The sequence below is a fragment of the Pteropus alecto genome, unplaced genomic scaffold, assembly GCF_000325575.1.
Source record: "Pteropus alecto unplaced genomic scaffold, ASM32557v1 scaffold156, whole genome shotgun sequence".
In the NCBI taxonomy this organism is placed as follows: domain Eukaryota; kingdom Metazoa; phylum Chordata; class Mammalia; order Chiroptera; family Pteropodidae; genus Pteropus; species Pteropus alecto.
Window position 1 is genome coordinate 2,567,946 of NW_006437746.1, and position 15,361 is coordinate 2,583,306.

A 15,361-nucleotide genomic window follows, 5' to 3' on the forward strand; every position below is an offset into this window, starting at 1 on the left:
GTATCATGCACTGCTTTGTAACAGCTCTTTCATTAGCTTTTATTTTCTGTTACTTCAATTTCCATGAACTGGCATTCAGTCTCCTTACCCAGAGTAACATCTTTGCAGGTAGAGACTGTATTTATCTCTCCCTTAGCACCATAACTGACACACGAAGAACACTCAGTAGATACTTGTTCATTCATCTGACAAATCTTAATTAATTACCTATGATGCACTGAGCATGGTGCTAGGCACAACTTTTATAGCTCTGAACAAAATCACTCATGTTGCTTACAGTGTAATGTTGATTTAAGACCTCAAGTCCCAGATAAATAATAAAGAGCAAAGAAATGGACATTAATTTTATAAATATATCAATGAAAAAACTGTGAAACACATTTGAAAATACACTTTTAGCATGACTAGGTCTGAATAATATTTATTTAACTCACCTCCATCTTTTTTTTTAGTGATAATTCTGTTTTTCAGCCATTCTTTGGTTTCATCTTTGACATCCTGAGCAAGTTCTATGACTACCAAAGGCGTGAAAGAACTCTCACAAGTGTCCAAAGCTGATAAGGTCACTTTCATCTTTGACAAATTTTCTGAAAATTAAAATAAAATAAAAAGCAAATATGGGTTATAACGAAAAAGAGACATATATAGGCTGTATTTGTATATATTTTTATATTACACCTAATTCTGGCTTCGAAGATAAAGTAAAATTTCTCATGATCCAGGTGGGTTCTATGACAGGCTCATAGAACCTGTGGTTCAGGCACACGTGCGAGCCGGCCCTGTACAAAGGCCAGGGGAACACCGTTCTCTCCTGTAAGCAGCTAGAACAGAGCAGGAAAGGGAAGAGCAACAGTGTAAAATGTGCTCTCACACGAGAGGAGTAAGAAAGCATTTATCAAGGATGTGACACCTAAGCAGGATTTAGAAGAATGAATAGGATTTTGCCACATAGACAATGAATGGCATTCTAAGGAGAGGAAATAGCATTCCTCTACAAAATGAGGATGAAAAATAGCCAACAGACTCAGAGAAATACAAATGATTAGGTATGGCTGGAGCATTAACACGGGGGCAGGGGTGGGATGAAAATGAGCTGGTAAGGAACTAGGGCCCCTGATTATAAAGTCGCTAATTCAATATGAGCAGGAAATTAACATAATCCGATTTCATGTTTCAGTATGGAGTTGATCTCCCCACATCAGTTTTCTTTTCTAGATTCCCTACCTTTCCCAGGGATATCATCTTTATCTCTGTAACCAAGATTGAAAAACATTAAGAGTGAACTTGGAGACCCACAAATGGCATCAGTCACTAAGGCCTAATGGCCTCCCCCAAAATGTTTCTCATGTGAGTCTCTTTCACCTAGTGATTCTCAACAGGGACTATTTTCATACTTCAGACTTTTTTAATCTAACTTTGTTCCTGATGTAAGTTTTAATGACTCCAAAGGACAAAAGCAAATCAATTCTTGGGAACAATCAAAACAGAGTGACCGACACATCTTTCTTTTCTTTGGGAGAAATGATGTTGTGGCAAGCGACCAAAGAGACCCACATTGTCTGGCTTGGACTGATAAACTTTCATTTTTCTCTAAGTTTTGTTTGAGACAACACAGGTATTATAAAGCAACGTTAGATTCAAATTATATGGGAACTATATCAGGAATACTATGAAAGATAAGAGCCAAATCAAAAATCAGCATGCTAGGCTCTATGAAGGAAACCAGGACCTAGTATTTACCACCAAATAGCTAATAATGTAGCCAGGAATTACACAGAATGAAAGACTGATAGCAGATAGCAGTCAGGGCTATGCGAACTCGGAACACTTAATGTGTAAAAGCTTTTGATCAAGCAAAGGAGAAGCACGTTCTACACAGGGAAATACGGTGTGTAAAATCAGGACAGTGTAGGAGATCTACAAGACCCGCCTGACCAGAGCAGAGTGGCATCATTCTGTAACCTGAGAACACTTTAGGATAATAAATGCCATAGTTGACTTCTGACCCAATAGTCAGTAAGGAGTCACTGTCAGTTTCTGAGTCAGAGTGATACGAATCCCATTAGGTAAATTTAGGGGGCGAGAATATGAATGTTCTTCATGGTATTCTTACAGCTCCCCGAACTTCTGAAATTTTTCAAACAAAAAGTTGGGGGATAGTGTTAATCTACCAGTAGACTATGAGATTTAGCATCACCATCTTTTAAATGAAAATTTCAAACACAACAAACATTAACCATGTGCTTACTGGGAGCCAAGCCATGACTGGGAGTCTGAAGGCACAAAAGTAAGGTCTACCTCTTGCTTTTGAGGAGCTCCCAGCCTACTAGCAGAAACATTCTAACACATGGCCTACATACATCAGCAATAACCCAGGGTGTAGGGGCAGCCCAAGGAAGGGAACTGACTTTCTGGGGAGGGAGGTTTAGAATCACAGCCTTCAGCTTGGAAAGATACACGGATGGCTCCAAGGTTTCTATCCTGGGGCATGGAAAGAATAACTGTGTGTGAACGAACAGCAAAGATGGAAAGAATGGTTAGGTTAAGGGAACAAGAAATTGTTCAGTAGGGCATATGTGAACACGCATCAAAGGTCAAAGTTCTTTAGCATTTATGCACTGCCTAATCTAATAAAAGGCCCACTTTATTCATAATTATCAGGCCATAAAACAATCTTTCTGAGACACTAAAAGCAGGTTTCAGTACCAAACATGTATATGAGCACTGTCTAGAAACTCATAATAAACATTTGCTCATTGATTCGTTTTCATTTGAGATACTATCTGCCTCTCATTACTTGAGACACAACCTTAACAAGATTTCCAATACATTAAAAATGTCACGATATCTACATACAGAGTTCTTACACTTCAACAAAAAATACAAAAAACTGAAATCACAAGTCACATAAGAAGAAATACAAGTGGCCAACACACATCTGAAAAGATGTTCAAAGTTACTAATAAAGAAATGCAAAGTAACAACGAGATACTTTTCTCTTTTCAGATTTGCTGAAGTTGAAAGATGGAGAAAACCCACTTCTGACAGGTGGAGAAGAAATAGGGCAATTTCACACATTGTTGACAGATATTGCAATCTGATTCCTTACTTGTGCCATCCATTGGGCCACACTGTACTTAAAGGCCAGGTTACCTAAGAAGCAGGATCCCCTCTTACACTCCCTCTTCTTCCTGTCCCTGTAACTCTGTGGCCTTCTTCCTGTGCCCTCTGCTCAGTAACACTGCTGGGGGTGCCCTCTCCTTGGCAGATCCCTGCCCCCCTCTGTGTTCAACACACAACAGGGTGCAGGTAAGGCAGACTTTACTCCAGGCCTGCTCTAATCCCAATTCTCCCCATTGGCTGACGGAAAGAAGAAGCCTCAGGGCAGCCTTGGCCTAAATCGAGTTCTGCAATCTACTTTTACCAGAGGGTCTTAACAAGAGCTTGCTTCACCATTATTATGACACTAGACTAGTGCATGAAACCAAAATACCAGATGGGAGGACATGAGGGCTTTAACTGTAAGTACATAAAAGGGCCTCATGGCTCCGGGTGGGGACAATTCCAAATTCTGTTCTTCTTTATCACGTGTTGAACTGCACATAGGGCCAAAGAGAGAACAACAAAGGAACTGGTTTCATGTGCCTTTTACAGTAGCTACTGGAATCCCCTGACTACAATAAGAGGTAAATCTTGACCACGGTGGTTGAGACGCACACATGCAGTGAAACAGACTGCGAGTCCAATCATGATGAGTAGGTGGGGGGTGGTTATGGGCATATTTTGTCAAGGATCGAGAAAATAATAATGGATCCTTTACTCTTTTCCTCAGTTTGGATAAATGAAAAAAAAAATCAATGGAATTATCATAAATTCAAAGGCTAATAAGGAAATGCACAAGGCTGTCCTCAGGAATCAACCTCTTTCAGAGTCAGGGAGAAACATGAACCAAAATTACAAAATTACTCTGCCATGAAGCAGAAAAGGAACATATCAGAGAAGAATGAAGGGCCATGCTGGCCAAGCTGGAAGATGAGGGGAACCTCCTCAGGAGGAAAGCTATCATTTTAACTGCCAGGGCTAGAAGGAAGAGGGCCGGGACCCCTACAGAGATAACTCAGAGGCATCCTCTGAAACCTCTGAGAGGCAGTTTATGAGAGCAACTGGGGGATATGCCTTCCTTGTGACATAGGGCAGCTGTGCGTAAGGCAGATATGCAAGTGGAAAATCAGCTCTGCACACACCCACCCTCACTGGTTTTTCACCCACATCGATGGTGTAGAGAAGCTGGTGAGGCCATTCCCTGAGGAATGTATCTGGGAACCTTGTGGCATCAGGACTCCACAGGAAGTTGTAGGAGAGATGAGACATGACATACTAAAGAGAGGCTGGCCACAGTGGCCCAGGCACAGGGCTGACCGAATGCACCGAAAGAAGGCCACTTCTGTACAGAATCACCCCACTGAGACTCGCCATGGTCTGACTCATACATTGTCTACTCTCATCACTCCTGATACTAAGATTTTGCTTATGTTGGCTGGAATATTGTCTGAAAATCTGGAGCAATACTGAGTCTCACCTCCAAACCCAGGAGTTGGCACCTAGTTGAAATGCTAATGTGTGAGAAAAGGATGAACCTATACGATGAACTATGTATTATACAACAATTTTAAAAGATATGTACGGAGAATTTTTAATGATTCAGGAAAATGTTAAGTGAGGAAAAAAGCAAAATACAAAGTAATATATAATATAATCCCAATTATGGAATATGTACATTTAAATACACAAAAAAACACAAAAAGAATTGAGAAGAATTGCAACAAAATGTTAATAGGGTTGGCGAAATTACATGGGCTTCTCATTTTAATCTTTAAATTTTTCTCAATTTTCCAAGTTTTCCACAATTAAAAAAAAGTTTCACTGGGTTTGTTTTGTTTTTAGTGCATACAGCTCCAATTCACCAGGCCTTTTCTAATCCTTTCCATTATTTTAAGATTTTTTAAAAATTCATTCTTTAGCCGCAAGTCTATGATTCTTTCAGCAAAAGCTGATCGGAACAGACATGATCCACTTTCCACAGTTAAAATTGTTTATCATGCTCATAGAAATGGCCCTTAGAAAATATTTAGTTCTTTAGATTACTGTGATTTTAAATTGAAAGTAGCCAGATAATAAAGATTCAATTTTTTTAAACCCCGAGATTATATTTTTTAAACATACAACTCTGCAGGATTTAAGGGACTGTGATACAACTGTTTTTGAGTCTGAATAAACCTCACTGTACTTTTTAAATCTTGGACCTCCATATACTGTCTCATCTGTCGAAAGAGGGTTTTACAGAAGACAGCGCACACCCAAGTTGGCGCTGTGGAGGCGCCGGGAAAATGAAAGCAGCCTATAGGAGAACCCCATGCCACCCACATTTCTCAGGTGTCCCAGGCGCCGCCTCGGACTTGCATCTATTATTTAAGCTGTATGATGTGTCCCTGTCAGAAGCCTGGAAACCCAGTCACTCCGATGGGAGAGATAGCATCGTACTCCGTAGACTCGCTCCAGCCACCCTCGTTCTGAGATTCCCTAGCTTTTCCTGCTCCCCGGACTGTCAGGGGAAGCGGTGAGCTGGTCCTTCCAAAAAAAAAAAATGCCACTTCACTATGCTCCTCCGACTCCTCCACCCCACTCACGACCACCCTCCCCACAGCTCTGAAGACCCCACCCGCAGACCCTCAATCCTACATCCACCAGTCCCAGATTTCGGCCTCGCTACCCTTCTTCCATTCCATTACTCAACGCCTCCACCCCCAGCCTCATATCTCGTCCCCAAACCTCGGCGGCCCCCAGCCTCCGCCTGAGACAGCCACACCCCTCAACAGTTTCACTCCTCCCTCCTCCCACATGAACGCCCCCAAACCTCTGCGCCCGTCCTGGTCCCACTTCCCCATTCCCGGGATTGCCAGCACCTCGGGAAGGAAGGGCGGCGGCTGGGAGGAGTCGCTGGAGGCGTCCCGCCGCCGCCGCCGCCCGGCAGCCCGCGGTCAGCCGCGCTCGTAGACCCCGACTCTGTGCCGCCGAGGGCGAGGGGTTCTGAGGCGCCCTCCCCCACTCACCCGCTGCGGCGGCGCTCCACGTCTTTGGGGGCGGGCCCAAGAGCGGGCGAGACCCGAGGCCGGGCGAGCAGACACTCGAGGCGGGGGGCGGGCCGGGGCCTACGGGGCGGGAGCAGCGGCGCGCTGGGTGTGGCGGAGCCTAGTCGCGACGATGCGCAGGCGGGGCGGGGCCACGGTGGGAGGGGCGGGGCCTAGCGCAGTGTCGCACCTAGTTTGGTCGGAGCCTAGTGATGTGTCTCTCCAGGCCCCCGAGGACTGGATCGGTCCCGGAGAAATGAGAGACAGGCCTTGCTAGCTTGTCTCTTGGAGCCGGAGGGGCTCCGGGAAAGGGAGGGACGTGCCTTCTGGGCTGTCACTCAGAGAGGGGGCGGGACCGGTGGGAGAGGCGGGGCCTCGTTGAACTGTCACTCCGAGAGGGGGCGGGACTGGTAGGAGAGGCGGGGCCTTGCTGCGCTGTCACGCCTAGAGCTGGTAGGAGGACCTAGTAGAGCGCCCAGGAGAGAAATTTGCGCCTTCATATTTTCCTCTTTTCCCTCTCTTAAGCTCAGGAATCCAATTTTCTTGACACTTTCAAATATAAGAACAAGTCTCATTCTAGTTGTAACTCACTTTCAGGTGGTGAAAAACCCAAATCCAATTTATTGTTAAACTTAACATCTAATAAATTCTTTACAATGGTCTGTAGGATCTCCCAGCCCTGCCACCCCTTATGTCTCAGAAAACCGCTTTTACTCTCCTCTTTTCTCCGCACCAGCCACATTAGCTCCCTAGTCTTCCTAGAATTCACCAGATTACAAAGCTCTTTGTTAATTACGGAGACGGTTTACTACCTTCCCTCATAGGAATCGAACGCTATCTTCTCAAGGGGCTCTTTCTGTCCAGTCTATTCAATACCTGCTCTCCTCCCCACCCTACCCTCTATCTTACCTGCTCTATTTCTTTTCTTCACCACAGTCATCGCCTTCTAACGTTTTATATCACTATAAAAAAAACTCTTAGTGGAATGAAATAAAACAATGAACACTTTCTCCCTCCATATTTCCAGTTCACCCCAGAGGGATGCCTCGAGATCCTGCCCAGCCAGAGAAGCCAGGTCTGCTCATCCACTGCCTTGTCCCTTCTCTGTGTCTTCCAGGTTCAAGACAAGAAGGAGACCATGGGGAAGGAGAAGCCGTTTATGATTCTTTCTAGACCCTTGATGATCTGTTGTGGCAGCTCACAACCTTCCTGACCAGTTCTCCTGTGGCTCTCATCTCGTAAGTCCTGCATGGGTATGTCCAGAAGTTCTCTCTCTTCTGAAAATTGGGACAAAGTGTTCAGGAGCTTCAGTAGGTTTAGACATTAATTACTCATTAGGCTTTTGTTTTGTAATTGCAGTATTCTTATCTTCTCACCCCTTGAACTTGTGGCCGTCACTCCATATAATTTTACCTTCTGATATTTATAAAAATAAAATAAAATTTGAATGAAAATATAAAAAATACCTTTCACACAGACAATCTCATGTCATCGCTATGATTAATTTGTGTTAACTACGACAAATTAGTTGTTGGACAACACAAATGGCAGACTTGAGTTAATGGTATGGATTCCTATATCAGTGACCTGTAGCTGTATGACAAACCACTACAGAGAATTAGGGATTCCCTCTTCCACATCTCTCCTTTTGGGGATTTTCTTCATACTCTGTGGCACCCAAGACCCCTTTTCTCAGTTCCGCAGGCCAGAAAGATAGGGTTCTCCTGCAGTTCTGTGCAACTGGAGCTGCCCTTTGGGCAGTGTTGAGATTTTGAAAAGACAGAAAAAATTAGCAGGGATTCTCTCCATAGTCTTCACAGCAAGGGTCCCTTTTCCCATTTCCTCTGTCTAGGGTCTTAGTTATCCCTGTCATTGTACTACAGCAGTGCAGCTCTGTGGCTAGGACGAGTCTCAAGACAGAGAAGGGGAAGAAAAAAAGATTTCATCACCTTCTGCAGCTTCCACAGCCTTTTCTCACATCTCGTCAAGGTTTTAGCAGCAACCAGTGGGGGACGCAGGCTGCAACGGACTTACTCCATTTTGGCTAGAACTGGAACTTATCAATCTGATAGATGAAAACAATGTTTTAATTTGCATGTCTCCTCTTATGAGTGACGATGAAACATTTGTATTTTGTTTTCCACAAATAATCTATTTGTATATTTTGTCCAATTTTCTACTGGATATAGGAACTCTTTATATAATAGTAAAAAATACAGTTGTTTCTCAGTGTCTGCAGGGAATTGGTTCCAGGACCCCTGCAGTTACCAAAATCCATGGATGCTCAAGTCCCTTATATTGGTTGGTGTAATACTGGCATATAACCTAGATTTGCATATATGCTACAGCAGGATATGGCTACATGTCGCTTCTTGTGTGTGGATTCAGCATGAGGCAAATTGAAGTTTTGCTTTTGGGAACTTTCTGGAATTATTATTTTTTCGAATAATTTTGATCTGCCCTTGGTTGAATCTGTGGATATAAAACCCATAGATATGGAGGGCTAACTGTAGTCCTTTTTTTAGATATGAATGTCAAAATTTTTCTATTTGTCATGTCTTTTGATTTTTCTTACGCTGTTTTATTTGCTTTTTAAATTTGTTTCTTCATGGTTTTTAGCCACGCAGACCTTTTCCATTTCCAGTTGGCCAATTTTATGAAGATTTCTTTAACTAATAACCTCTTCTAGGTTGTATCGTACTTAGAAAGGCCTTTGCCATACTTAGATTACTTTGAAAATCCTCCCATAGTTTCTTCATGTTTTATGATTTTACTCTTTTCCTTTTAAAATTTGACCTACCAGGAATCTGTTTTGATGTGAATTAAGTGGGATGGGTCCAACTTAACTTTCTATCTTGATAGTTACACATTTGCCCAACTTCCTTTACTTAACAATCCATCTTTCCCCTACTGATTTTAAATGCTATCATTACCATATATCAAATTTTCTTCCATATTTTTGGACTTTCACAATATATCATTTTCTTTCTTTAAACCCATCAATAGTCAGAAAGGGCTAACCCACCTCAACAGTTCTTAAATTCTCATCCTAACTGCCTAGTGCAGCAGCCACTGAAGCCTCGCCTTCAGGTGACCACAGGTGATCATTTGTGTAACTTTTTTCACAGTATACCATTTTCCTCTGGTGGCAAAGTCATCATTGCCCTTAAACCTAGCCAGGTCAGAGTCAATCCCAGATTCTTATCTTGATGGCTGGATTCCTGCAACCACTTAACACTACCAACTGTGTGCATGTCAGCACTGCACCCACAGCCACTGCCTGAATGTGAGGAATGGACACCTTAACGTGTCCCCTGGGGATTTCGGAGTTCTATCAAAAATCTGTCACAGCCACTGCTGCTCCTTGACACCCAGGAAGCTTGAGAATAAAAAACTGGAACTTGCTGCAAAGAAACCACAGCCTTCCTTCCTCTCCAGGGGGAGGGCCAGGAGCCACAGGAAGAGGGTTCCTCGCTTTGGCCTACCTTATCTCAAGGGAATGCATCTAACTGGAGAGCCTGATGTTATTGTTAGGCTTCCAACCCCTAGAGCTAGCACATAAATCTTGCTTATTTCTTATAAAGTTTATTCTTAGGTAGTTTACCTTTCTTATTGCTAATTTAAATGAGAACTTTGCTTCTATTACAGCTTCTATTTGGTTGTTGCCTGTTATATGAACATTAATTTCTGCATATTAATTTAATACCCTGAATAAAATCTTTTACAGTTTATCGTAGTTTATTCCCTTAGGATTTCTAAGTTTTTAGTCACAAAATATGAAAATAAATATAAATTTCCCTCCTTTGTTGTCTTGTTTCTGATATTAAGGAAATGCTCTGATGTTTACTCAGCAAGAAAGGTTGATTTTGGGTTTGAGATAAGTGTATTTTCTCATTAAGTAAAAATCCATGAATTCTTATTTTATTGAAGGTGTTATACTTGTCAAAGATGGATGCTGAATTTTGTTATATGCCTTTTCATCATCTATGGAAATATCTATGATTTTTTTCCTTAGTGATGGTGAATTGTGTTAACAGGTTTCCTTATTTAGCTTTTATTCTTAAAGAAATGGGGAGCCATTGAGGAATTCTGAGCAGAAGAGTGACATTATCTGACTCACATCTTAATGGGATCACTCAGACTTCTGTGTTGAGAATACACAGTAGAGGAACAAGGACAGAAGTAGACTACTGGAATAATTGAGTCAAGGGATGGATTGTAACGGGGTGGTAGCAGTAAAGTAGGGAGAAGCCATTAGATTCAGGAAGTGTTTTAAGGGCAGAATTCACTGATGACATATTGGATGTAAAGTATGAAAGACAGGAGCCAAGTTATGGCATTGTTATTAACTGAGATGGGAGGACTGTGGGAGGATGAGTCAAGAATCCTGTGTTGGACATGCTGATTTTGAGATGACTTTTGGAAATCTGAGTTGCAATATAGGCCTATGTCAATCAGGAGAGAGGTCACTAATCTGGTGATTAGTGATGATGCAAATGCAAATCAAAACCTCAAGGAAGTATCACCTCACACCTATTGGAATGGCTATTCTCAAAAAGACAAGAAATAACAAGTGTTGGCAAGGATGCAGAAAAGGGAACTCTCATATACTGCTGGTGGGACTGTAAATTGGTACAGCCACTATGGAAAACAGTAGGGAGATTCCTCAAAAAATTAAGACTAGAACTATCATATAACCTAGCTATTTCACTTCTGGGTATTTATCTGAAGAATAAAAAAACACTAACTCAAAATGATATATGTACTCCTATGTTCACTGTAGCATTATGTACAGTAGCCGATATGGAAAAAACCTAAGTGCCCATCAATGGTGAATGAATAAATATGTCACACACACATACACACACACACACACGCACACACGCACACACACACACACGAATAGTACTTACCCATAAAAAAAAAGAAAAAAAAGAAAATCTTGCCATTCTCAACAACGTGGATAGAACTTGAGGGTATTATGCTAAGTGTAATAAGTCAGACCAAGAAAGACAAATACAGTATGATTTCACTTACATGTAGAATCAAGGGGCAAAAAATGAGCAAAACAAAAATCCAATCTCATAGATACAGAAAACAGATTGGTGGTTACCAGAGGGGAAAGGGGTCTAGGGGAGGGCAAAATGGATGAAGGTGATAAACTGTATGGTGATGGATGATAACTAGACTTATCATCATGATCACAATGTAGTGTTTACACATATAAAATTATAATGTTGTACACATGAAATACATATCATTTTGTATGCCAATTCTACCACAATAAAATTTTGATGTTTTTTATTTTGATTTCTAAGAATGAAAAACAAACTTATTTTCATATAGTAAAAGACCTATCTCATTTCCTAGAAAGAAATATGCAAATTGTTTCCATTTTCCTCATGTTGAATACAAACACCTATTTGCTAGAGTAGATAAAATAGCACATAAGTATTTCGAATATCTTAGGGAAAGTGTTATTTGTTTTCCATTGTGTTTTTACTGGAAACCTATAATAGAAAGTAATGACCATGTGACATCTGCCAAATAACCAAGGACACAATTGGGCTCCGAGTGTTATTTCAATTTCTTGTCTTAGCAGGGAACAGGCTAAATGGCTAATGGGTCTTCCTTTGTCTTCTGTATATCTAATACATTCTTGGAATAAAGCCCTTAAAGTATAGAATTCCTCCATAAGATTGCTCACCTGAGGAGAACTGCTCATCCTAAATATTAGATTTTGATTAAGGTGTGTACCTCCAACTATCAAAATCTGTATCATTAGTGTCAAGAACTACAAAGAGTATGACATTTTACCATACCTGTGAGCTAGGAAGTTAATTTGTCACAGTTTCATGGATGCCAACAGAAGACACGAGACTCCTGGGTCAGAGACAGAAGACTTCATTACTTATTGCATAGCAGTCGCTGTGAGCTCCATGTTTGTGTCAGTTCCCCTTTCCCCCAGGTCCCAAGGAGGCAACATGGAGCAGCTCAGGCAGGTTCTGCACACCACTGGGTTTGCATCATAGCTAAGAATCTCTGAGTTTAAGGAAAATTTGGTGACGGACAGAGGGGATGGGGGGTTGGGAGGCTGGGAGAATGGGGTAAAGGGTTAAAGAAGTACAGATTAGTAGTTGATAGGTGGTCATGGGGATGGGGAGCACGGCATAGGGAAAGCAGTTAGCATTATTATATTGGCTAAGTGGAAAACCAGAGGAGAGAAGGAGCAATTAGGGGGATCATTTTATAAACCGTGTAAATGTCTAACCAATGTACTGTATACTTGATACTAATACAAAAAATCATCTCTTGAGTTTAGGTAACCCTGGTCTTAAAGGAGCTGTTAGCAAGCCAGCTCAACCTTACCTCTAAGGACTATGTTAACCTTCTTCTACACACAAAACAAACCTGCCCTATCTTCAAGAAACCAGCTCTATCTTCAAGGCTATTTGCTGTGAAAACATCCTTCAAAAGATAGTTTGGAATGAAGCACCTCAGTGCTTTTACTCAGAAGATGTACAGCCATACAAAAGACCCACGGAGAATTATCTCCCAACAATTAAGAGTGGCCTCACTACCAGCACAACTCATGAGTTTTCCCAACAAAAGTATATCTACAACCTATACAGGTAGCAGACCTTGAGTTACATGGATTTTATAAGAGGACAAAAGATTACTGGCTTCCCTTTTAACATGTGCTCTAATAAAAAAGTTAAATAGATAGCACACTGGCACTTAGTACCAAAGTAAAAACTATAGGGGAGTAGAAGTGAAAAGTGGGTCTCTCTCTGTCTCCAAATCACTCAATTTCTCTCCCTAGAGGAAACCACTTTATTTGAATTTCCCGGGATTTTATATCATCAGTCCGTCCGTCCGTCCGTCCATGCGTCATCTATCCATCTATCCATACGCACGCTGAAGTGTTGGAAAGTATGTATGTATATTCATATTTTTTCTCTACCTGAAACTCTTGTCTACTCTTCCACACATCCCCACCTACCAGAAACAATCAAAATCAAGACACATACACACAAAATTTTTTTATTTATTATTATTTATGCCTACAGCACCTGGCCTTCCTAGGTGGTTTCTCATCTAAGTACTAACCAGGCCCAATCCTGCTTAGCTTCCGAGATCAGACATTGGGCTCGTTCACGGTGGCATGGCCGTAGACCATGGACTGTGGCTCCTTTCATTACACTATGGAACCATGTCTAAGACACAAAAAATTCAAAACCGAAACCACTCCAGTTTCACCCACCGACTTTCAGAATTCCTGCATTCCTTTATCCTTGGACTAGAGGAATAATGCGCTGGTGACCACTCGCTGAGCTCACACATATTTAACGGAGCAAGGCATCTACATACATAATTGCAGATCAGAGGGATAAATTACTCAGAGCCAGAGGGGCTGCTGGGAGGACTGATGGCAGAGGTGATGTCCGAGCTGGCCTTGATGAAAAGAGAGGACGTGGTCCTGTGGAAGTGTGTGAGTTGATAGGGGGGAGGAGCAGAGGAGTAGACAGGCGTTCAGGAAAAAGAAAGACGTGAGCCAAAGGACAGAGGCAGGAAAGCAAAGTACGCACCAGTAGTCTATGAAACTGGGGCAGGAGACTCACAAGGAAGACAGGGAGGAGAGGAGGCGCCATCCATGGTGAGGACCTCAAATGCGACACTGCTGCCAGGGACAGTTTTCCTGGGGATTTCTTTGGTCCCATCGTAAGACAACAAGGGTACAGAACTTATGTGTAACCAATCATGTATCATTTAGGACACCTTTTTTGCTGGCATCTACTTCCTTTTCCTTCACAGCAAGCGAACCATTCTGAATCTAACTGGAGCCCCCGATCCCTGGTGTGGAATTATAGCCCACCATTCACGTCAAATGTTAGGCTCTGAACAACTATCAATAAAGTCATATACCAATAAAGTCATATGCCGGACGGCCCTGAACGTGGCTTCAAGTCCTCTTTCAGGTATTCTGGACATAAATAAGAATTCTTGCGTCTCGCTTATCTTCCAATATACCCTGCAGATTATTACTCTGTTATTTAAGTATTGTCTAGTAAACCTAAGTCCATAGATAAAAACAAATTGTGACGTAAAGTAAATGCGGTTCTTTCTATGATAAAATAGAAAATGGTAATGTTTTAAAGGTCATCGACTTGATCTGACATTATAGTTTTGGTTTATTTGTTGCCTATGATTTGGTGAACTCTGACACCTTTTCTTTGAGTAGTTCACTGTGTGAGAGGTAAATATTTTTATATGGTGAATCCTTAACAAACAAAGAACACAAACCATAAACCCAAAATACGGTTGTCTTAGTGTGGCTTTGCGTCTCCGGCAGGAGACCTTAAGACAGGGATTCGAGGGCAAGCAGTTTACTTGGGTGAGGAGCCCGGGAACACGGGCAGCAGGGGGAAGAATGGAGCCTGGGAGTGAGGGTGTGCTGCCACGCTGGTCGCTCCTGTGGGCGCTGGCGCTGCACCCCAGTGGGCAGCTCCGGGAGTCAGTGGAGAATACACCTCGGAGTGTCCCGTCTCATGCGTGAGGGAGCTGGCTAAGGGCGGCTGGCTGGAGTCATTTAGTTCTCCGGTACTTCTGGCTGCTGTTTCTGTGGGAAGTGAGGGCTCCTGCCACCACAGGTGCCCTCATGCAAGGAGATGATGCCGGCTGTTAGATGTCAGGTTAGGTGGGAACACGGGTAGGCTCCGCCTGTATCTGCGACAAGGGTCATTACTGGGCCGACAGAGTCCTTTGGCTCATAAGGGTGACCTTCCGACTTCTACTACAACTGGAGATGAATAACTGAGAGATAAATACTTTCGGTAAGCAAGAAGTAGATGGTATTTGTTGAAATTATGCAATTTGTATTCATCTTCTTTGATGACAATTCATAAAAAGTTGAGAAGCTTTTTCAAGATATTTTTATACAGTGTTAACAAAAATGGCACTAACTGGAAAATTTGGAATTTCTATTAAAGCATTTGTCATTTTAATGGGATCTTTACCGAAATCAAAACAATAAGTGCATGTAATGTTGGATATCAATCTGTTCAATGAGATATGGGTGGGATGTGGTGAGAAATCTTTTGTCCTACCTTAGTATTTCTGAAAACTCAAATGTGTATAAAAATCGAAATGTGTATTTTAAGAGTAAAAGTACTTAACTCACAGATATCCAGACAGCAGCTGCTTGGCATTCAGCATGAATCCAGGGTCAAGGC

At 42.1% G+C, this 15,361-nt stretch overlaps 1 protein-coding gene across 3 annotated transcripts in view; it reads right to left on the reverse strand.

The window, feature by feature from the left end:
• ANO10 (anoctamin 10) overlaps positions 1–6,253 on the reverse strand; it is a 159,230-nt gene extending 152,977 nt beyond the window's left edge. Inside the window, exons 1-2 of one of the 3 annotated variants that reach the window (XM_015591691.2) lie at positions 6,111–6,253; positions 435–587 (exon numbers count right to left, since the gene is read on the reverse strand). In XM_015591691.2, coding sequence (XP_015447177.1) covers positions 435–573 — 139 coding nt within the window. In that variant the 5' untranslated portion in view covers positions 574–587; positions 6,111–6,253. The other 2 variants (XM_015591692.2, XM_015591690.2) reach the window with 2 other exon arrangements.
• Between the last annotated feature and the right edge of the window lie 9,108 nt (positions 6,254–15,361).